The sequence below is a fragment of the Pan paniscus genome, chromosome 21 (assembly GCF_029289425.2).
Source record: "Pan paniscus chromosome 21, NHGRI_mPanPan1-v2.0_pri, whole genome shotgun sequence".
NCBI classification, from domain to species: Eukaryota; Metazoa; Chordata; class Mammalia; order Primates; family Hominidae; genus Pan; species Pan paniscus.
The window spans coordinates 70,101,519-70,124,598 of NC_073270.2; the positions used below are offsets into that span (position 1 = coordinate 70,101,519).

General features: G+C 51.4%; 1 protein-coding gene and 2 pseudogenes across 1 annotated transcript; 2 read left to right on the forward strand and 1 right to left on the reverse strand.

Moving 5' to 3' along the window:
- Nucleotides 1–9,519: 9,519 nt before the first annotated feature.
- LOC129394924 (putative uncharacterized protein FLJ44672) lies at nucleotides 9,520–15,029 on the forward strand. The gene is made up of 3 exons (XM_055104932.2): nucleotides 9,520–9,810; nucleotides 11,873–11,930; nucleotides 12,024–15,029. Exon 3 carries the CDS (start codon nucleotides 12,100–12,102, stop codon nucleotides 12,721–12,723), a length of 624 nt encoding a protein of 207 aa, XP_054960907.1. The 5' UTR covers nucleotides 9,520–9,810; nucleotides 11,873–11,930; nucleotides 12,024–12,099; the 3' UTR covers nucleotides 12,724–15,029.
- Nucleotides 13,969–15,029, forward strand: LOC134729702 (putative uncharacterized protein FLJ44672; annotated as a pseudogene).
- Nucleotides 15,030–15,903: 874 nt separating this feature from the next.
- On the reverse strand, nucleotides 15,904–18,177 carry LOC134729703 (protein capicua homolog; annotated as a pseudogene).
- Nucleotides 18,178–23,080: the final 4,903 nt, after the last annotated feature.

The following is a 23,080-nucleotide window of genomic DNA, read 5'->3' on the forward strand; positions in this document are numbered from 1 at the left end:
CACTATGTTGGAACCAGAATGTCCAAATTAGCACTTGAGGTTCTGCATGAAAGAGGAAATAGCAGAAAGCAGGGATGGAGTCATAGACCACACGGGCAGGACGTCCCTTTGACCTAGGAGGGCCCTGGGCAGCTGGGCACTGGGTGGTTAGAGCAGGGGTGGAGTCATAGACCACACGGGCATGATGTCCCTTTGACCTAGGAGGGCCCTGGGCAGCTGGGCACTGGGTGGTTAGAGCAGGGGTGGAGTCAGACCACACGGGCAGGACGTCCCTTTGATCTAGGAGGGCTCTGGGCAGCTGGGCACTGGGTGGTTAGAGCAGGGGTGGAGTCATAGACCACACGGGCAGGGCATCCCTTTGATCTAGGAGGGCCCTGGGCAGCTGGGCACTGGGTGGTTAGGTGGTTGTTCTGATGGTCAAGAGGGAGAACAGCATGAGCCCTGCCCCAGGCCTGTTGTTCTGTGTCAGAGATCAGGGCTGTCTTAATGCCCCATATCCCCCACCTGGCCAGCTCCCCCAGACTCAGAGGGCAGCAGCAGTAACTACTGTGCCTTGATCCACTAAGGTGGTGGGGGCCACCCCTCTGCCATCCCAGGAAACACGCAGAGCCTGGGCCATCCCAGCCCTTGCCGGTAGCCTTTCCTGTGACCAGCAGGGCCCAGAGACTGTGTGAGGAGGTGCTTGGGTGGTAGCTGGTCACAGGCAGAGGCACGGGCTACATGAGGACCTCCAGGGGGTGTTGCTCACTCCTATCAGGTAGCAGGGTCACTCCTGAAAGTTCTAGAACCATGACTTAGCCAGCTGCATCATGTCCATTTTGGGGAAAATAAAATCTCTGGAGCTGACCCTTGGCTGGGACTGGACCTCCCAAGAAGTGGCACCTGTGCAATGGTTAGAGGTCTGGTCCAGATGGAGGCTGAAGGCTCCTCCTCACCCACTCCACTTGGCACCTGTGGGGAGGGGCCACTGCCCTCAGCATCCTCTTCCCACAGCACCGCCACCCCTCCGCCCCAACACTTCCCCCTGTCCCCTTTCTGGCCTTATCCCTGGCCTCTCTGAGAAGAGGGATGTGATCCCACTGCCTGCCCTCACCTCCTTAAAGGGCCAGCCTGGGCCCAGTGGACACAGTTGAGACACCATCTTGTGCCTCTTCCTGTGCCTTCCTGAGGCACCTTTCCTAGAGATCAAAGGGACATAACGGCTGTTCCAAAGTGTTGATAGCTGGAGGAGGAGCCCGGGGAGATGTGAGGCATGGGGTTTGGGCAGCCCTGGGTTTTCCAGGCTCCAGTGACAGCAGGATGGAGGCTCAGGGTCAGCTCTGGGTACAGTGGGGTGGAGACTCAGGGAACATCTTCAGGGAGACCACCCCCACCCCATTCCTCCTGGTCCACAGAGATCTGTTGTCTTGAAGTTCTTAAGTCCAGAGTCTGGAATGAGGGTGTTGGCAGGGCCGGCCCTAGGGAGGCATCTGTTCCAGGGCCTTTCTTCAGCTTCTGGTAGTTTCTTTGCTTGTGACAGCAAAGCTCCAGTCTTCACAAACCTTCTTCCCTGTGCGTGTTTCTGTGTCCACATTCCCCTTTTGATAAGGACATAATCATCATGAATGAAGCATGGCCCTAATGACTTCCAAACATCATCATTTGCAAAGACCCTATTTCCATATAATGCCATACTTGTAGGTACTGGGTGTTAGGGCTTCAACATATGAATTGTTAGGGATGGAACTCAACCTATAACCTTGTCCCTGCCTCTGCCAGTGATCTCCACATTCCTGCTGGCCCCAAAGGCACCATGGCCCCTTCCAGGGTGCCCCAGGCAGATCACGGGAGGGCCTGACTGCTGGGGATGGGGCTGGTGCTGGGATCCTCTGCCCAGTGAGGGCTGGGATGAGACTATTATGGGGTTAGGGGTGCTGAAGTTTTGAAGGCAGGGTAAAACAGAGGCTGGGTCCCTCTCTGGACCCCAGGCTCCAGGGAACACCTCTCCTGGGAGTTCCCATGCTCCCTGTGGCCTGGGCAAAAAAAAAAAAAAAAAAAAAAAAAGTACTTGCAGTCCGAGGCCCCCCAAAGGCAAAAGCCTTCTGGCTCTGATAAGCATCCTCCCCACCCTGTGTGCCTTTCGAGTCCCTGAGGTTTGTGGGGAGTCTCAGAGGTTTTGTGGGGAGCCTCAGACCAGATCCTGGTCAGCAGGGTTGAGGCAGGCCTGAGAATGTATCTTTAGCATCCAGAGATTGGGAGGGTGTGGACGGAAGCAAGGTTCAGGCGTCCTCAGCTCTAACTAAGTATCAAATACTAGTGTGAATCCACTTCCTGGAGCTGGCCTCTGGGGAGCCTTGGGTTGGTGTACATAAACAGGGTCTGCCTGATTCATGAGGTTTCTCATGGGGCCTGGACCACCTCATGATCACAAAAGTGACCCCACAGCTTCAATGCCTCTCCTGTGTGGGCTGGACACACGTTCATCTGACTCACAAACTTTCCCTGGGTGGCACCTGGAGCCCTGGCTCTGGGCTGGAACCTGAGTGTGAAGCCACTGGAGGCTGTGGGATTGCAGGTCAGGTGAGTCACTCAGCCACCTGAGCCTGGCCCTCCGCTCTGCACAGGGGACTAGCTATAGATAGCAGGGAGTTCACCTGAGCAAGACACCAGCACACGTTGGTGCTCAGAAAACTCTGATTTCCTTTTATTGAGATGGGACAACCCTTGGAGACCATGTGTCAAGGTCTGGATTACAGTAGGACAAGGTTCAAAGGACCCTGTGAGCCCTGAGGTGTTGCTGATCCCTGGGTGTCTGTGAAGGCGAGAGAAGGTGACCTGGATCTGGAATGATGAAACGGCCATGGGTTTAGGAGCTGGCAGACATGTGTCCAGAATGTGGTTGGCCAGGCCTAGACAGCGCTGGGCTGTGGAGGGCCTTGAACCCCAGGCTAAGGGAGCATGTGGGAAGAGGGCTCACCCTGGTGAGGGAATGCTGGGGTGGGATTTTGTTTTTTTATTCAGGTAAAATCCACATAATATAAAATTAACTGTTTTAAGATGTAAAATTCAGTGACATTGTGAACCTGCAAAATATTGTGCAACCATCACCTCTTAGTTCAAAAACCCCAAAAGGAAGCCCCCTACCTATTAAGCAGCTACTACCCAATGTGCCCTCCCTCTGACCCTGGCAACCACTAATCTGCTTTCTGTCTCTGTAGATTTACGTATTCTGGATATTCTCCATGAATGGAATCATAAAGTATGTGACCTTTTGTGTTCAGCTTCTTGCTTTTAGCATGTTTTGAGGTTCGTCCACATTGTAATATCAGTGCCTCAACCCTTTTTACAGCTGAATATTATGCGGTTATAGAAATAGACCATATTTGACTTTCCTGTTCATTTGTTGGTGGACATTTGGGCTGTGTTTTGTTGTTGTTGTTGTTGTTTTTGAGATGGAGTTTTGCTCTTGTCACCTAGGCTGGAGTGCAATGGTGTGCCCTCGGCTCACTGCAACCTCTGCCTCCCAGGTTCAGGTGATTCTCCCGCCTCAGCCTCCCGAGTAGCTGGGATTACAGGCACCTGCCACCACTCCTGGCTAATTTTGGTACTTTTGTAGAGATGGGGTTTCACCATGTTGGCCAGGCTGGTCTTGAACTCCTGACCTCAGGTGATCCACCCGCCTCTGCCTCCCAAAGTGCTGGGATTACAGGCATGAGCCACCGCACCCGGCCTGTTTCCAACTTTTTAAAATTGTGAATAACACCATTATAAACATGTGTATACAAGTTTTTGTTTGAATACCTCTTTTCCATTCTTTTGTGTATATATATCTAGGAGTGAAGTTGCTGGGTTCTATGGTAATTCTGTTTAGCGTTTTGCAGAACCACCAAACTATTTCCCACAGTGTCTGCACCATATGACATGCCCATCAGCAATGTTCACATTTCTCTACTTCCTGGCACCGCATGTTAGTTTCTGTTTCTTTCTTTTTTTGTAATAACCATTCTAATAGGTATGAAGTGGTATGTTATTGTAGTTTAGATTTGCATTTCATTTCCCTAATGGTTACTGATGTTGAATATCTTTTCATGTGTTATTTGTGTATCTTCTTTGGAGAAAAGTGTCTTTAATTCTTCTGCCCATTTTGCATGGGAGGTGGGTGGGGGTTGTTTGTCTTTTTGTTCTTGAGTTGTAAGAGTTCTTTGTATATTCCGGATACTAGGCCACTGTCAGATTCTCAGTTCTCAAGCATCCAAAATGATTAACAAAATGACAATTTCTAGGGCTTCTGTGGGAGAGTATGGAAGGTCTTTTTGAACTTTTTAATGCTGTCAACTAAAGAATGATGAGGTTCATAAATATGGAAAGGAGAGATTTCTATATTTTTGTTTATTTTTATTTTTTTGAGACGGAGTTTCACTCTTCTTGCCCAGGCTGGAGTGCAATGGCGTAATCTTGGCTCACTGCAACCTCCACCTCCCAGGTTCAAGTGATTCTCCTGCATCAGCCTCTCGATTAGCTGGGATTACAGACCCTCACCACTATGCCTGGCTAATTTTTGTTTTTTTAGTAGAGATGAGGTTTCACCATGTTGGCCAGTCTGGTCTTGAACGCCTGACCTCAGGTGATCCACCTGCCTCGGCCTCCCAAAGTGCTGGGATTATAGGCACTGCACCCAGTGAGGTATTTATTTCCTGTAAAGGGTTGCAGCCTGCAGGGTAGTCCTTCTGATAGGCTGGGAAGCATAGCCTCCAGCCAGAAACTAGAAACAGACACTTCAAGGAAGAGGTGAAGGAAACAGTAATTTATGCTGAGTGGCATGGCCAAATACACATCTTTAATAAGCTCTAGGCGGAGTCATGAATATTTATGAAAGGGGAAATGCGTGCATGCACAACTGAGTTCCTTGGTTCTTCATGGGTCCCATGTACAAAAAATGGCAGTGTTAGCATGATCCCAGGGTGGAGTTTTCAGCCCCCTGACATTAAAAGGTGAAGCAGAGGACATGAAAACTCGCTCTGTGCATCCTCTGTGTGCTGTCCAGAACCTCTCCGTCATGGGTGGTCTCTTATCAGGCAAGAAAGGAGAGGTTGATATCAGCGGTGATTTTGAAAGGGCTGGTTTCTGTTAAATCCTTAGGGAAGAAAGCCTCATCATGGTTTGCAAAGCAGGGGGTATAATGGGGTGTACCTGACTCCCATCATCCCATTCTGGCCAAGCTGAGAACTCAGTTTTGAAAGTTACTCTGGGGTCCCCTCAGCCAAGAGTGGGTCTGTTCAGTCAGCTGGGAGCTTAGGATTTCATTTTCATTTATCAATGCTAATGGGAATGAGCAGTCTATCTTCATGGCAGCTGAATTTGCAAGAAACTTCGTGGACGGGGTTAACGGCAGCTGTATTTTCTGGGCGCTCCATGGATGGGGTTAACGGCAGCTGAATTTGCAAGGAACTCCGTGGATGGGGTTAATGGCAGCTGTATTTTCTGGGAGCTGTGCTTTAATTGGATAAAGTAAGTTCTGGTAAGATTTCTTCCTTCATCTTCGGTATCTCAAATGTTTTCATTTAAATAATCTTTATAATAATTCTTGATGTCTGAGGGGGTTCCCACACAGTTATCTATTGTAAGACTTTCTGATTCCTTTTTTTCCTTTGGTCATTATGAATAGGGCTTCTGTACATAATTGCATGGTAGCTTTTGTTTGGAAATCACATCAAAGTGGTTGTCAAAATACTTAGGAATGTCATTTTTGGATTGTAAGGTGAGACTTATTTAGCTTTGGAAAAAACTGCCCAACTTGTAATAGGTGAGGAAAAATAATTTTCTCTCTATCTTTTCAGAATTCTTAGATGGGACCCTCTGTAACAAATGACAGATTAAAATGAGAAAAATGTAGAAAAGTTTAAAAACATGTATACCTTATGGATACATGGGCGATACTCAGGGAAAAATGAGTAAATCTCCAGCAGGTGGTTTTCAATTCAAGTGTAAATACTATCTTCAACTTGAAGATTTGAGGCACAGTAGTGGGGAGTTAACCAGCAAAACCACATTAGACAAGAGTAACGTTTGTTATACAGACTGAAGTCCATGCGTTCTCCATTGATAAGACTCTTTAGTGATTTAGTTATCCTTCTCTTCTTGGTGCCGAGAGAGAGGTAGCTTTTAAATGGGGATTTCCTTTATAGATGTAAATTTTCCTTACAGAAGGGTAACTTCTACTCTGGTTTTGGAACTTCCTTTGTTAGCATTTTTTTCAAAATAATCATCTTGGAATAATTCTTATGCCAAAGGGACATATTTTGGGGTGGCATATTCTGGTCTTATACACTGTCTTCCACCAGCAATGAAAAGAGTTATTGTCTTTCCTCCAGCAATTTGTGATTTTTTTTAGAGTTTAGCAGTTCTAATAGATATAGACCAGCTGTGCTATCTCCTGGTTTTCAGTTCTGTAGTATGTTGAGCATCTTTTTGTATGTTTACTTGCCATCTGTAGATCTTCTTTGGTGAGGTGTCTGTTCAGATCTGTGTGCATTTTTAATTGTGCTGTTTAACTTATGGTTTAGTTTTAAGAATTTTTTATATATTTTGAATACATATTCTTTCTCAGATCTGTATTTTGCAAATATTTTCTTCAATATGTGGCTTGTCTTTTTGTTCTCTTAAGAAGGTCTCTTCCAGAGTATAAACTTTAAAGATTAAGAAATCCACATTGTCATTTCTTCTGTGTATATCAACCTTTTTTGTCATTTGTTAAAATTCATTACCAAATCCAAAGACACATAGCTTTTCTTCCATAGTTTCTTCTAGAAATTGTATAGTTTTGCATTTTTAGTGTAAGGATGATTTTGAGTGGTTATTTGTGCAAGTTGTAAAGTTTTCATCTACATGCATATCATTTCTTATGGTTTCCAATTAATCGTTCCCTCACTATTTTTGGGAAAGACACAGGATAGTGGGCTCTGTTAGAGTAGATAGCTAGCTAGACATGAACAGGAGGGGGAGCTCCTAGAAAAGGGAAAGTCTGGGAAGGCTCACCTGGAGGGACCATCAAAAATTCACATATTAGTAGCATCTCTAGTGCTGGAGTGCATGGGCACTTGTCAATTGTGAGTAGGAGGGAGAAGAGGTACCTATGCAGAAAGAAACACCCTAGAACTCCTCTTAAGATGCCCCAATCATCATTCACTTTGCAATAAAAATGTCAGAATATTGCTAGCTACATGCTGATAAGAAGGACAAAGGAGACATTCTTAAGAGAAACCTGGCACCATAAGTGCAGATTAGGGCAAAGAAGGACATTCAAAAGAGATAGGCAGGCACACTAGGTACAAACGTGACCGCTGTCAGCCTGCCTGGGATGGCGGGAAGGAGGCTGGTGCCAGAGTGGATTCGGATTGATCACCACACATGTACCTCAACCAACAGTGAGGAGGTCCCACAAGCCTAAGTGTGGCAGGTCGGGGACCTAAGGCAGTAGCAGGAAAACCAGACAAAGAGAACAGGTGGAGACTTGAGACAGAGGCAGGAATGTAAAGAAGTCCAAAATAAAATTCCCTGCACAGGACTCCTAGGATGTTTTCATGCACGATCAGCCCACTCCTCCCTATTTTTATACAATGAGCTCTTTACACTGTATTTCTTTTCAATGAAGTTGTCTGCCATTTTTGTACTGCCTCTTGGTGAAAATCTTTCTTCCAAGTCAGACAAGAACTGGGACATCAGCTCTCCCTAGTACTAGCTCCGTTTCAGTTGAATTTACAGAACTGATGGGGCTTAAAAACTGATGCTCTGACTTTAAGTGGTGCAGGAGGCGGCCAGTAGGGGACGCCAACCGTCACACTGGGAGCAAGAGGGCCCTGCCTAGTCCGCATCTGCCTGCAGGTGGCGTGCTGCCTCGACACTGCCACCAAGAGGGCCAGGCAGTGTCTCCAGCTGCCAGCAGGTGGCGTACGACGACTACACTGTGAGCAACAGGGCCCTGCAGTGTCCTTAGCTACCAGCAGGTGTCATACGGGCACCACACCATGAGCAAGAGGACCCCGCAGTGCCCTGGTTGCCAACAGGGGGCGTGCTGCCACTACACTGTGAGCGAGAGGTTCCTGTAGTGCCCCCAGCGGCCAGAAGAGGGCGTGCCCCGACTGCACTGCAAGCAAGAGGGCCTGGCAGTGTCCCCAGCTGCCAGCAGGGGGGTGTGCTGCCACCACACTGTGAGCAAGAGGACCCTGCAATGTCCCTAGCTGCCACCAGGCGGCGTGCCGCCGCTATACTGTGAGCAAGAGGACCCTGCATTGCCCCGGCGCCAGCAGGGGGCGCTGGCCACCACTATAAGCAACAGAACCCTGCAGCTGCCCTAGTCGCCAGCAGGGGGCGCACTGGCACAGCACCGTGACCAAGCGAGTCCTGTAGTGCCCAGCTGCAAGCAGGGGGCGGTCGAGCCCGGCTTTTCGAATTACTGAGGTTCCACCCGTCTCTGCGCTGCGCCGCTGTGACGGGCGTCTCCGCGCCTGCACCGCGCCCCCCTCCCCAGCACAGGGGCGTGCGACTGTGCTCCTGCACCACGCCACCCCAACCCAACCCCCGCCCGGCGGCGTGCTCTCTGCGCATCCGCCGCGCCTCCCCCGCACGTCGTGCCAGCCTGTGCGTGCCCCCGCTGGCGCCGTGGGCCTGTGCGTGCCCGCGCCGGCACGCTGGGTGCTTTTGCGGGGGCAGAGCTGCATTCTGCTTAACACAGACCCGGGGCACACCACAAAGGCGGAGCAGCTTTCTCAGCACACACCTTGGTGGCACGGCCTCGCTTTGGGACAACTCGGGGCCGCATCGACGGTGAACAAAATCCTTTCTGTTTGCAGCCCTGAATAATCAGGGTTAGGGTTAGGGGTTAGGGGTTGGGGTTAGGGTTAGGGGTTGGGGTTGGGGTTGGGGTTAGGGGTTGGGGTTAGGGTTAGGGGTTGGGGTTGGGGTTGGGGTTAGGGGTTGGGGTTGGGGGTTGGGGGTTAGGGGTTGGGGTTGGGGGTTGGGGGTTGGGGTTGGGGTTAGGGTTAGGGTAGGGTTAGGGTAAGGATAAGGGTTAGGGGTTAGGGGTTAGGGTTGGGTTAGGGGTTTGGGTTATTGGTTAGGGTTAGGGTTGGGGTTAGGGTTCGGGTTGGGGTTGGGGTTAGGGTTAGGGTTATTGGTTAGGGTTAGGGGTTAGGTTTAGGGGTTCGGGTTCGGGTTGGGGTTAGGGTTAGGGTAAGGGTAAGGGTTAGGATTAGGGGTTAGGGTTAGGGGTTAGGGTTAGGGGTTAGGGTTAGGGGTTAGGGGTTAGGGTTAGGGGTTAGGGTTAGAGTTATTGGTTAGGGTTAGGGCTAGGGTTAGGGGTTAGGGTTAGGGTTGGGGTTAGGGTTCGGGTTCGGGTTGGGGTTGGGGTTGGGGTTTGGGGTTAGGGTTAGGGTTTGCGGTTAGGTTTAGGGGTTGGGGTTAGGGGTTAGGGGTTAGGGTTAGGGTTAAGGGGTTAGGGTTCAGGTAGGGGATAGCAGTTAGGGGTTAGGGTTAGGGGTTAGGGTTAGGGTAGGGGTAGGGTTAGGGTTAGGGTTAAGGGGTTAGGGTTAGGGTTAGATTACAATTTCTAACCTGTTTTGTTCTGTTTTTTTTTCTGAGACAGGGTCTCCCTCTGTTGTCCAAGGCTGGAGTGTAGTAGCGCTATCGCAGCTGACTGCAGCCTCAACCTTCCAGGCTGAAGCGATCCTCCCACCTCAACCTTCCACGTGGCTGAGACTACAGGTGCTTGCCACTATGCCCAACTAATATTTGGAATTTTCGTATACGTGGATTCCAGAGGGGTGACAGCGAAACGTGAGTAAGCATGGATTTTGGTATATGCAGAGATGGGGGGCTGGAACTGATTCTGTATACTGAGGGACGACGACTGTATATGTTTTTACAATTACGCTGTAGGATACATACTGTTGCATAGCCTTGAAAATAATAATTTTTAATTGAGTGGAATAATAATACTATTGATAAAAGTAGCAGCTGGCCAGGTGTGGTGGCTCACACTGGTAATCGCAACACTTTGGGAGGCTGAGGCAGGAGGATGGCTTGAGGCCAAGAGTTTGCGATAGGCCTTGGAAACAAAGGGGGAGTCACCATCCCTACAGAAAAACACATGAATTAGCCTAGTGTGGTGGCATGTTCCTGTAGTCCCAGCTACTTGGGAGGCTGAGGTGGGAGGATCACTTGAGCCCAGGGAGGCTGAGACTGCAGTGAGTCATGATCAGGCCTCTGCACTCCAGCCTGGGTGACAGAGTGAGACCCTGTCTCAAAACAACAAAAAAGTAGCAGCTAACATCAACTGACCTTTTACCAGGTGCCTATTGATACCATAGTTTAATTTCTTATAACTGTTTCTTATTTCACTTACCAACTGTGTCTTCAGTTACTCCCAGATTTTTACTGTGTGTGTACAGATGACCTTTTGTTTAGATTGAATTGTCTCCCCAGAAGTAAGATTACTGTGAGTCATGGTGAATGGACATTCTCATTACCCTTGATGTAAATTGACAGGGTTTTGGGTGCCTCCCAGCTATAATCTTAGCACTTTGGGAGGCTAAGAGAGGAGGATTGCTTGAGGCCAAGAGTTGGAGGAGGCAGTATGGCAGTATGGTGAGACCCTGTCTCCATTATTTTAAAAAATTGACAGGCTTTACCCGGGAAGGCTTATACACAATTTAAACACCCCTCATAGTATAAGAAAGTGCCCATTTCACTGCACCTTTGCCAGCACAGGGTATTATAATTTAGTAAGTCATTTTTTGTTTGATTATTTTACATAGACAAAAGACCTCATATTACTTTACTTGTCACATTTCAACATCTTTCCTCAGCTTATTAGCTCTATTTCTTTTCTGTCTGTAAACGGTTGTTGTTGTTTTGTTCTTTGAGACAGGGTCTTGCTCTGTCACCAGGCTGGACTGTAGTGGCATAATCATGCCTCACTGCAGCCTTGACCTCCCAGGCTCAAACTTCAGCATTCCGAGTAGCTGGGACTACAAGTGTGCACCTCCACTCCCAGCTAACTTTTTTCTTTTTCTGGATAGAGACAGGGTCTCACTGTGTTGTCCAGACCGGTCTCTAGCTCCTGGCCTTAAGCAATCCTCCTGCATTAGCTTCTCAAATTACTGGAATTTCAGGCATGAGCCACCATGCTTGGCCTGGGCTTGTCCTGTATTCTCTAGAGTTCTCTTTACTTTGTGCTAGCCAATCTCTCATTATGCTGTTCACCTGTTATAATGAATAATTCTCTGTATTAAATTTTACCACTTTAAACTTTTGAGTGGTTTATGCTTCCTGATTGGACTCTGACTAATATGTTAGGAAGGGTCCCAGGAGATAAACCCACACAGATGGAATTTGGGCATAGGTTTGGTTTCCCAGGGGGCAGTGCTGAGCTCTTTGCCAGTGGGAAATGGGATGCTGGTGATTTCCAGTAGGTGACCTCACAGTGACTCAAGCTACCGCTTACTGTTGATTGTGACGAAATGCCAGCTGAGGCACATTGCCTTGGGAGCTAAGTGGTTGCTGCCCTTGACCACTGTGAAGACTGGTGTGGGAAGGGTCGCTTTGGATGCACTTGAGCAGGGGTCCCCAACCCCTGAGCCATGGAGCCGCAAGGAGCCACACAGCAGGAGGTGAGCGGTGTTGAGTGAGGGAGTAAGGGAAGCTTCCTCTGTATTTACAGCCACTCCCCTTTGCTCACATTCCCGCCTGAGCTCCACCTTCTCAGATGAGCAGCAGCATTAGATTCTCATAGGAGAACGCACCCTGTTGTGAACCGTGCATGTGAGGGATCTAGGTTGCGCTGTCCTTATGAGAATCTAATACCTATTGATCTGTCACTTTCTCCCATCACGCTCAGGTGGGAACATCCAGTTGCAGGAAAACAAGCTTAACACGCCCACTGATTCTACATTATGGTGAGTTCTATAATTATTTTATTATATATTACAGTGTAAGAATGGAAATAAAGTGCCTAATAAATGCAAATGTGCTTACATCTTTTGGCCCAGCTCCTACCTCCTGGCAGCCTCTCCAGGCCCAGCACTTTCTCCAGTCAGCCTCTACAGACCAAGCTCATGACTCACCATGGCCTATTTAGGCCCATACCCTACCTCACGGCAGTCTCCGCAGATGAGGCTACTGCCTCACAACAGCCTCCACAGGCACAGCTCCATCGTTACAATGGCCTCTTTGGACCCAGCTCCTGCCTCCCAGCCTTCTCTCCAGGCCCTGAACTTTCTCAAGTCGACCTCACCAGGCCCAGCTCATGCTTCTTTGCAGCCTCTCCAGGCCCAGCTCCTGCATCTTGGTGGCCCCTCCAGGCCCAGCCTCTGCCTCCCGTCGGCCTCTACAGTCCCAACATCTGCCTCACAGCAGATTCTTCACGCCCAGCATCTACCTCACTGTGGACCCCCCAAGCCAAGCTCCCAACCTTTTAGCAGCTTCTACACACCCAGCTCCTGCCAACCAGTGGCCTCTTTAGGCCAAGCTCATGCTTCACAAGGGCCTTTCCAGGCCCAACTTTTGTCTCATGGCAACCTTCCCTGGCCAGATTCCTGCCTGTCTCCCAGCAGCCTAGACAGGCCCAGGTCTTGCCTCACACTGGCCTCTCTACATCCAGCTTATGCCTCATGGTGGCCTCTCCAGGCCCAACTCCTGTCCCAGGACGTCATCTCCGGGCCCAAAACTTACTCAAGTCAGACTCTCTAGTCCCAACTGCTGCCTCCTGGTGGCCTATGAAGGCCCCAAATCTCCTCAAGTTGACCTCTCCAGGCCCAGCTCCTGCCTCCTGTTAGTGTCTACAGGCCCAACCTCTGCCTCATGGGGGCTTCTCCAGGCCCACCTCTTTCTCTTGGCTGGGTCTACAGGCACAACTGCTGCCTCACAACAGCCTTTTTTGGCCCAGTTCCTGTCCAGCTCATGGCGGCCAATGTAGGCCCAAAACTTCCTCAAGTCAAACTCTCCAGGCCCACCTTCTGCTTCCCGGTGGCATGAACAGGCCCAGCTTTGACTTGAGAACAGCCTCTGCAGGCCCTGTTCTTGCCTCCCAGGGGCTTTTTCCAGGCCCAGCTCTTGCCTCATGGCAGCTGCCCCAGGCCAAATTTCTGCCTGCCTGCCAGCAGCCTCAACAGGCACAGCTCCTCCCTCACACTGGCCCATTTAGGCCCAATTCATGACTGTGAGGCCATTTCCAGGCCTAGTGCCTGCCTCGTGGCTGACTCTTGAAGCCCAAAACTTCCTCAAATCAGCCTTTTGCCCAACTTTTGTCTACTGTCGGACTCTACAGGCCAGCCTCTGCCTCACAGTGGACCCTCCAGACCCAGATGGTGTCTCACTGTGGCATCCTCAGGTGAAGCTCCTGCCTTTCGGCAGCCTCTCCAGGCCCAGCTCCTCCTGCCTCCCAGTGGCCTCTTTCGGCCCAGCCCAGCTCATGCCTCCCGGCGGCCTTCCCAAGCCCCGCTTTTGACTTTCGGTGGCCTCTGCAGGCCTCGACAAGGCCCAGCCTCCTGCCTCCCGAAGGCCTGCACAGGCCCAGCCTCTGCCTCACAGCGGACTCTCCACGCCCAGCTAGCTGTCGCCTCACTGCGGCCTCCCAAGTCCAAACCTCCTGCCTCTCGGCCGCTTCGGCAGGCCCAGCTCAGGCCACCTCAACAGGCCACCGTGAGGGAGGAGCAGGGTCGCACGCGGGCTGCTGGGAGGTAGGCAGGGACTTGGGCCCGGGAGGTCGCGGTGGGGCGAGAGCTGGGCCTGGAGACTCCCCTGGGAGGCAACAGCGGGGTCTGCAGACGCCCTTCTCCCGCCGGAGCTGGGACTGTTCAGTCACTGGGAGAAGGGATGTGGGTCTGAAGAGCTTGGTTGCAGAAACTTCGGGGTCTACAAACGCAGGCAGGAGCTGAGCCAAAAGAGCTTGTTTGCTGGGAGGCGGGAGATGCAGCCAGGAGGAACAGCTGGGCCATGCGGGAGGCGGAGGCCAGACCTCCTCAAGTTGGCCTCTCAGACCCACTTGCAGCCTCCCGGCGTCCTCTCCGGGCCCAGCTCTTCCTCCCGGCTGCATCTCTGGGCCGGACTCTGGGCCGACTCCAGGTCCCAACAACGTCTTTGGATTCAGCTCCTGCCCAGCTCCCAGCGGCCCTGGTAGGCCCACAACTTCCCTAAGCCAAGCTCCCCAGGCCCAGCTCAGGCCTCACGGTGGCCTCTCCAGGCTCAGCTCCTGCCCTCCGATGGCATCTGCAGGCCCCAAACAGCCTCCGGTTGGTGGGCTCTTCTAGGCCCAGCTTGGGCCTCCCGGCGGCCTCTGCAGGCCCAAGTCGTCCTCAAGTCGGCCTGGAAGTGGGCCTGGAAGAGCAGCAAGTTGGCCTCCCCGGGCCCAGCTCCGTCCTCTCGGCGGCCTCTCCAGGTGCAAAACTTCCTCGAGTCAGCCTCTCCAGGCCCAGCTCCTCCTGCCTCCCAGTGGCCTCTTTCGGCCCAGCCCAGCTCATGGCTCTCGGCGGCCTTCCCAGGCCCCGCTTTTGACTTTTGGCAGCCTCTTCAGGCGCAGAACTTGATCTCCAGTCGGCCTTTGCAGGCCCGGCCTCCTGCCTCTCGAAGGCCTGCACGGGCCCGGCCTCGGCCTCGGCCTTGGCCTCACAGTGGACTCTCCACGCCCAGCTAGCTCTCGCCTCACTGCGGCCTCCCCAGTCCAAAGCTCCTGCCTTTCGGCCACTTCGGCAAGTTCAGCTACTGCCTGCCAGTGGCCTCTTTAGGCCCAGCTCATTCCTCACAGCGGCCTTTCCAGGCCCCGTTTTTCCCTTCCGGCAGCCTCTTGACCTCTAATTTGTTTATCTTTTGTGTATAAATCCCAAAATATTGAATTTTGGAATATTTCCACCATTATATATTTTGGTAGGAAATTTATTTGGAGTGAGTTTCTGCACCATGCCCGAATTTTTTATTTTATTTTCCTTATTATTTGGTGTTAAACAGGTTTAATGACGGTCATGGCAACTTTTTGGCACAATGAAAAATATCGCCCATGATCAACGTGTTCTGTTCTGGGGAAGGGGGCAAAGGCAGGGTGAATCACTTTCTTAAAAAGTATAGCTCAAGTTGGGAGTGCAGAGGGAATGGGGAGAAAACCCTCCCGCTGCCTGTGTCGAAGTGCAGGAGCCCCCACCCCCATACTCACCTGAGTCCAGCCCCTCTGGGGAAAGAAGGGGTGCATGAACTCCCCCTAGTCCACAGGCGCCTCCCTGTGGCCCAAGGCCCTCTTCACACTCCATCTTGTAGCCCAGCAGGAGCTATTTTCCGAAAAGTGAAAAGCTCTGAAGGTCCCACAATTCATGGTATGTACAGGGGCTCGGAGGAGGGAAACTGCCCAGCTTTCCCCCCGGCACAGCTGCAGGGGTAGGGGGTATAGATAAGAGGAGCAGGCCTTGGCCAGGCGTGGTGGCTCCCGCCTGTAATCCCAGCACTTTGGGAGGGGGAGGCAGGCAGATCACGATGTCAGGAGATCGAAATCAGCCTGGCCAAGATGATGAAGCCCCGTCTGTACTAAAAATACAAAAATTAGCCGGATGTGGTAGCATGCACCTGTAATCCTAGCTACGCGGAAGGCTGAGGCAGGAGAATGGCGTGAACCCGGCGGGAAGAGGTTGCAGTGAGCCAAGATCGCACCACTGCACTCCAGCCTGGGTGACAGAGCAAGACTCGGTCTCAAAAAAAAAAAAAAAAAAGAGGCAGGCCTTACTCCATCCCAAACTGAAAGGATTAAATGGCTTTACCTGGGAGAAGACAACCATCCTGCCCTCCATTGCTACCCCCACATACTGTCCATGTTCTCAGGGGGTACTGTGAGTCCTGGGATCTTTGGGGTTGCCCACCTGCCTGTGGTAGTTATGGAGACCCCCAGGTGTTGAGGCAGGGCTGGGGTGTCCCCTTCCAACCAGGCTGTCAAGGCCCCAACTCTGGGGCAGAGGCAGTGGCAGGGCAGCCAGGGTTGCGCCAGAGCCTGAGCAGGTTGAGGTGGGGTCAGGCAGGGCTGGGAGTCAGGGCAGGGGCAGCAGCAGTGGACCCGCTATGCACACATCATCTTCTCCAAGGTTTGTGTGCAGAACATCCTGCCCATGCTGCCCCAGCAGCTTCAGTTGGCACCTGCCCCAGTCCAGCCTCTGGGAACCATGCAGCAGCTCCCAGCGGCCCTGCACCCACCACCAGCATCCGTTTCACCTGCAGTTGAAGATCCGTGAGGTGCCCAGAAGATCATGCAGTCATCAGTCCCACGGAGCAGCCCGCGAGGCTGAGGCTCCTCCCACTGGACCGCACCCCAACTGGCACCACTGTTGCCCCTGCCCCTACTCTCAGCCTCACGTGACTCTCGGGCAGAGGCAGTGGTGGGGCAGCCAGGGCAGCGTCAAGAGTCTGAGCCAGGTGAGGTGCGGTCAGGACCCCCACAGGGCTGGGAGTCAGGGCAGGGGCAGAACAAACCTTGGAGGGGAAGATGTGTGCATAGTGGGCCTGGAGGGCGGCTGTGGCCTAGTGGACGGGAAGAAGCAGTGGGCCTGGAAGAGCTGCATGATCAGGGCTGGCACTGGTCCAGGGCACGTGCAGTGAAGAGGACAGCGCCTTCTCGGTCTCCAGTTCCCTGAGCCTGTCCTCGGCTTCTCCACCTGTACAGGCAAAGGGGAAGCTGTCCCCATCACACATGGCTCACTTGGGGGTGTTGGGCTTTGGACTGCAGCTGGAGCATCTTCTCATCTTGCATTTGGGCGTGGTGGGGTCCTCCAGTGTGGGATCCATGTCTGTGGGGTTCCCTCTGCCCCGACCCCGAAAGCCCAGTCAGTTTCTCTTCAGGCTCTGCCCCCCGGGTGGCTCAGCCCAGCTCCTGCCTAGGAAAGCCTTAGTGTTGGGAGGGACCCTGATGACTGAGGAGCCTGGTAGCTCCAGGTCGCCCACACTTTCAGGTCTCTTGCACCAGAAGGTGGCAGGATCCATTGGGAGGAAACAGGTCACCTTGGAAGGCGTCCCTGGGCCCCCCTCCCCAGGGGTAGGGGCCGTAGGGGGCCCGCTCTGCTGCCTTGACCATACTCCTGGGCTTTGAAGGCTCCTGGGCCCAGTAAGAAGGAGGTGGGTGCCAAGGTTGAGAAGGAAGCATCCGAGTATGTGTAGGAGGAGGACAGGGTGGGACCATAGACTTTGCCAAAAGCTGCAGGTGGATCGGGGGACCCTGGGGGCTCAGGATCCAGCAAGGGGCGGCAGGAGTAAAGGAGGAAGGAATGACAGGTGCAAATACCTTCCCACCAAAGCCCTTGTTGCCCTCTGGCTCCTCCCCAGAGTTGTCCCCACTCTCAGTCGGTCACCCACTCCTTGAACTTGAGATCAGTGTCAGTGGTGCTAAAGCCATCATCAGCCATGACATCATCACCCCCTCCTCCTCATGGATGACCGTGTGCTCCTCGTCACTCGCCATGTCCTCACTGGCCATGTGCTGGGAATGAGCAGCTCAGGTGGGCAGCAGCAGGGCTGCCCACTGGTCACCTCCCTCACCAGGGGCTGCAAAGTGGCCTGGAGCTCCATACTGAGTAGAAGGCTTTGGGCCAGAGTATGATGCAGTGCCAGACACCACCTGTGTCAGTTCCCGTAGTGCCTGACGGTCTATTTCCCTGCCGTCCAGGCTGTGTACCCCCCTGTGGGAGAAGGCTTGGGCCAGGCTGAGCCAGGTTCCCTGACTGTGTGCAGCCATTCTGCCCCACAGAAGCTGCTCCTTGGTATCCAAGCTCTGGAGTGTTTGGGCTGCAACTGACAGGAGTTCAGAGGACACCCCAGGGGCAGTGGCAGTGCCCGTCTCTGATATGCTCTGCTCCCACGAGCCCTTGTTACACTCCTGCTAGCCCCTGGCTTGTGGGCTTGGCCTCTGAGCTGGACTTCTTTCGGTCCTTGTTGCAAGTGGGCCACCTTCACCTGGAAGGCCAGGTCGTGGTATTTCTGCGTCTCATTGGGCCCCAGGGTGTACCACCGCTCGCTCAGCATCTGGCTGATGGTCCGGTTATCCTGGTTGGGGTGACCCTGGTGTGTATATATATATTTTTGAGATGGAATCTCACTCTGTTGCCCAGGCTGGAGTGGAACAGCGTGATCTTGGCTCACTGCAACCTCCACCTCCTGGTTCAAGAGATTTTCCTGCTTCAGCCTCCCGAGTAGCTGGGATTACAGGTGTGCACCACCACGCCTGGCTGATTTTTGTATTTTTAGTAGAGATGGGGTTTCACCATGTTGGCCAGGCTGGTCTCGAACTCCTGACCTCAGGTGATCCACCCACCTTGGCCTCCCAAAGTGCTGGGGTTACAGGCATGAACCACCATGCCCGGCCACTTTGTATATCTTGAACTTCAGAGTAATTGTGAAGTCAAGTAAGTAACTAAAATAAGAAAGGATGAAAAACAGAGTGGTGATTACAAAAAGAAAATGACTATGTAGCAACGGAAAATCCTATTAAAGAAAACAGACTTCTACTGTAATCTTGTAGAAGTTGAAATTAAATAAAGGGGGTAAGCAGATACATTCCATAGCTCAGCTGAGGGCCCATGTGTGGACACATGCTGGACACAGCCAAAAACATTTTGCGAGGATTTGGATGCTAACCTAAGTACCTAATGCAAGGTCTGACATGCTGAGGTCAGACAATGTCAACTTCCCATCTGCACAAGGGTCGTTTAACAGAAGCATGCACTGTGCAGCCTGGCTACCGCTGAGAGGATGGACTTGGAGAGATGACACTAAACCTTTCTGTCACCAGCAAACTTGTTTATGTACTTATTTTTCAAATGAAGACAATTGAAATGATTTACAAGATTCTTAGAGATAACTTGAGAAACCCGAAGTTTGGGATCCGTTATTTAGAATCCTGGGCTTTAACCGCTGTGATGAGCAAGTGGTAAGATACCAACTCCTTTGCCTCCGACTGTGAATGCCTGGCTTGGTGTGGGTGGGCTGGGGAGGGCCAGGGCTGAGGGAGCACCCTTGGACTGGAGGAGCTGCCACATTCCATCAGGGAGAACCAGCTGCTCACCAGCTGTCCTTGCATCATTTCCTTGGCCTCCACCTTCCTGGCAACTCTGGACTGGGCCTATGAGTATGTTCTCTATGTAAACCTATGTATACCTCTTTCTTCTGTGCTCAGGCTCACCCCACCCTGGAGCCACCCCAAGGGAAGCAGGAGGCCCCCACAGCTGCTCAGTCTCCCAAACACAAGGGCTTCTTATTGAGACCACCCCCTTCCCTGCTCTGGGGCCTAGCCCTGGAGCAGCTGCCTAGGCCTCTGTAGGGCTTCCCAAGACTCCTCACCACATACTAGTAAGGTACCTCTGAGCCGCCAGGCCCCAGCTCAGGGAGGGCTTAGTTCCCGCTCATCTGGCTGACTCCTCACCCACTCCCTGCTGCCCACCCCCCGAGGTTGGGCACACTGTTCCTGAACACTCCCTGGTGCCCAGAGCCTACTTTACCTGCACTGAACTCAGCTGATGTGCACCTGCCACACCCTCCACCCATTGAGTGTCACCTGCTCCCTCGTCTCAGGCCTCATGGTGTTTGCTGGCTGATGACCGAGGTGGCCCCAACACTAGGCCTTCACAGCCCTGATAAACCTGGGGCTGATCTCGTGCCAGGTCTCAACTCCCTCCTCCTTCCGCCAGCTTGGTGTCACCTGAGTCATGACCCTTAGGTGACCTGCTCACACTGCGGCTGCTCTCAGTCCCAGCCTCCACTTCTAGGAAGTTCTGTTAGCGAGGTTTGTGGAAGTCTCCTGTTACGCTGCCTCTGCATGTCCACCCGCGTCCTGCCCTTCCTGGTGCGCCCTAAACAATAACCCAGGGCCAGCTTCTGTGCACAGACCTGCTTTCAGAAGTTCATCAAGTTGGCCGGGCACGATGGCTCATGCCTGTAATCCAGGCACTTTGGGAGGCTGAGGCAGGTGGGTCACTTAAGATCAGGAGTTCGAGACCAGCCTGGCCAATGTGGTGAAACCCTGTCTCTACTAAAAATACAAAAATTAGCTGGGTGTGGTGGTGTGCTCCTATAGTCTCAGCTACTCGGGAGGCTGAGGCAGGAGAATAGCTTGAACCCGGGAGGCGGAGGTCACAGTGAGCTGAGATGGCCCCACTGCACTCCAGCCTGGGTGACACAGCAAGAATCCGTCTCAAAAAAAGAAAAAAAAATCCATCAAGTCACAAGGTAAATTATAATCCTTAGCATCATGGAATACTGAAACTGGAAGTGACCCCCCAATATCTACTTTAATTCCTGGTTCCAGGACATCCATGTGACTCACTCAAGGTCACACAGCTAGTTGGTAGATACAGAGCTGGCACTAGCATCCAAGTGCCTCGTTCCTGTCCCTAAAGAACTAATGACTCCCTGTGGATATGCATTAATAATCTTACTGAAGTTGTTCAAAATCTGGAATTCAAAATGAACTGTGTCCCATAGAATGAGTTTGGAAAACTTTGATCTGAGGTTTGACTTCTGCTCGTGCCTAATTCACTGAGATGCTTTGGAAGGGTCCTTTATTCTCCCTTTCCCCACACATCAAACACGGACACAATGATGGCACACAAACGTCGGGACACCACGTGGGAATGCGGGTGAAGACTGCGAGCTGCTGGCAGGATGGCATCCTGTCATTTTCTAAAGTCTTCTGGTAAACAGATGGGACAGCTTGAATGGCTAAAATCCACAGTCAGCCTCCAGAGATCACTCCTGCAATTATGTGTCAAAGGTGTCTCCAAATACATGCCAGACCCAGGGCCAGACCTGGCGGTTGTCCCTGGGGAAGGAGGTGGAAACACTTGGGTCTTCTGACCTTTATAACGAGAGAAAACTAACTGGGAAGAGGAGGAGTAAGAAAGAGAAGAGGGGGACTAGACCTGGAGCTGGAAGATGAGGCTCAGGCCCCGTGACCACTGCCTACCCACTGAGCAACTTGGGGCCAGGCATGGGATCTCCGCCTCAGCGTGCTCATCCACAAATTAGAAATGACAACAACATTCATCTCACAGAGTTATTATGAGAATAGAAGAGGTCATGTATTTGAATGCACTCTGCTCACTAGAAAGAGGAGCAAATGTAACTTCTTATCAACTAATGGCCAAAGACCAACAGCTGGAGGTACAGTAATGAGAGAGAGGGCTCCCGGCTGGTTACTCCTTACCAAATAATTAATAAACTCTATTTAAATAGTAATATAATGAATTTGGGTTCCAAGTGTTTAATTTACATTGACCCCTGGGGGCTTTTGAACATTCGTATCTTGTTCAAGTCATCCTTTGCCTTGTGTAAACTTGCAGAAGCCCTAAGGCATCTAATGGGGATGACTGGGGGAAATCAAATGGATCAAAATGACAAAATGACAGTTTTTCTCTAGGCTAATAACTCAATGAGCAGAAAGGAAAGTCCTTCCTTTTAAATGTATATGAATGTATATGTAGTTCACACTTACACTCTGACACAGATCTCATTGTGTCCAATGATGTGTGTGTGTGTGTGTCTCCAAGACTGAGACACATGTACTAAAGAGTGATACTGGCCACATCTACTCTGGGCTTGGAGGGTAACTTCAGCAAGTGCTGGATGCTGGAAGCGACCAGTGCTGGAATGAAAAGCTTCATGGAATGTGAGGATCAGGCAGTAGTTTGGGGAAGGCGGGCTGGGAAGGCATGGTGATACACTGTGCCACGCTCATCTGCAAACTTAACGCGACCTGCTGGAGACCTGCGGCTGGAAGCCCAGCTCTGGAAACCTGCATAGAGTATTTAAAGTCAGGGTATCAGCACGTTTATAAAGTGGGTTTATGATAATATAAAAAATTCAGTTAATAAGCCTGAGACCCAAAAGATGAACCCATGGGGTAACAAGAGTGTGAGACTGTGAGAGGCAGAGAAGGGCAGGTGACGTGTTCCCACTTGAGCAAGGGTTTGTTATTCTGTTCAGATCAAAACTGGCACCAATGGCACATGTAATTCCGTGCAGTCTTAAAGGGGACCGGAGGGGGCTGCACACTTGTCTGAGGTCACCCTTCAAAGAGACAGGCTTCCATTTATGGGCTCAAGCACTGACACACACACATCCACAGTAGCTCAGGGCTGCTGACTGAGTTATTTTTAGAGCCCTGCCGAGGACTAGGCAATACCAGGATCTTCATGATCCATTATATCATGATTCTCACACGCTTTAGCCTGAATCCATTTGGTGCACAAAAAATGCCTCATTTCTTTATAGGAGAATTTTTTTTTTTTTTTTTTTTGAGATGGAGTCTTGCTTTGTTGCCCAGGCTGGAGTGCAGTGGCACGATCCTGGTTAACTGCAACCTCTGACTCTTGGGTTCAAGTGATTCTCCTGCCTCAGCCTCCTGAGTAGCCAGGATTACAGGCGCCCACCTCCACGCCCAGCTAATTTTTGTATTTTTTGTAATTTTTTGTAATTTTTTTTGTAATTTTTGTATCCAGCACTCGCTGAAGTTACCCTCCCAGCCCAGAGTAGATGTGGCCAGTATCACTCTTTAGTACATGTGTCTCAGTCTTGGAGACACACACACACACACATCATTGGACACAATGAGATCTGTGTCAGAGTGTAAGTGTGAACTACATATACATTCATATACATTTAAAAGGGAGGACTTTCCTTTCTGCTCATTGAGTTATTAGCCTAGAGAAAAACTGTCATTTTGTCATTTTGATGACATTTAGTAGAGACGGGGCTTCACCATGTTAGCCAGGCTGGTCTCGAACTCCTGACCTCAAGTGATCTGCCCGCCTCGGTTTCCTGAAGTGTTGGGATTACAGGCATGAGCCACCGTGCCCAGCCTATAGACAAGAAAGCCAGGCTCTGCACATCACATGTGACTGAGAAGAGTCTACATTTGAAATAAGCTAAATTCCACAGAACTATAGTGAACCTTGAAAATCACTGACCTCTCCCCTTCTTTCTCAGTTTTACTTGTTTCTTCCTCAAATGTTGCCTCATTTTTGTTGAGCAAAGATCTCCAAATGGGTGACAGCCTTTCCTATTCTTGGGCAATACGCTTCTAAAGGGTGGG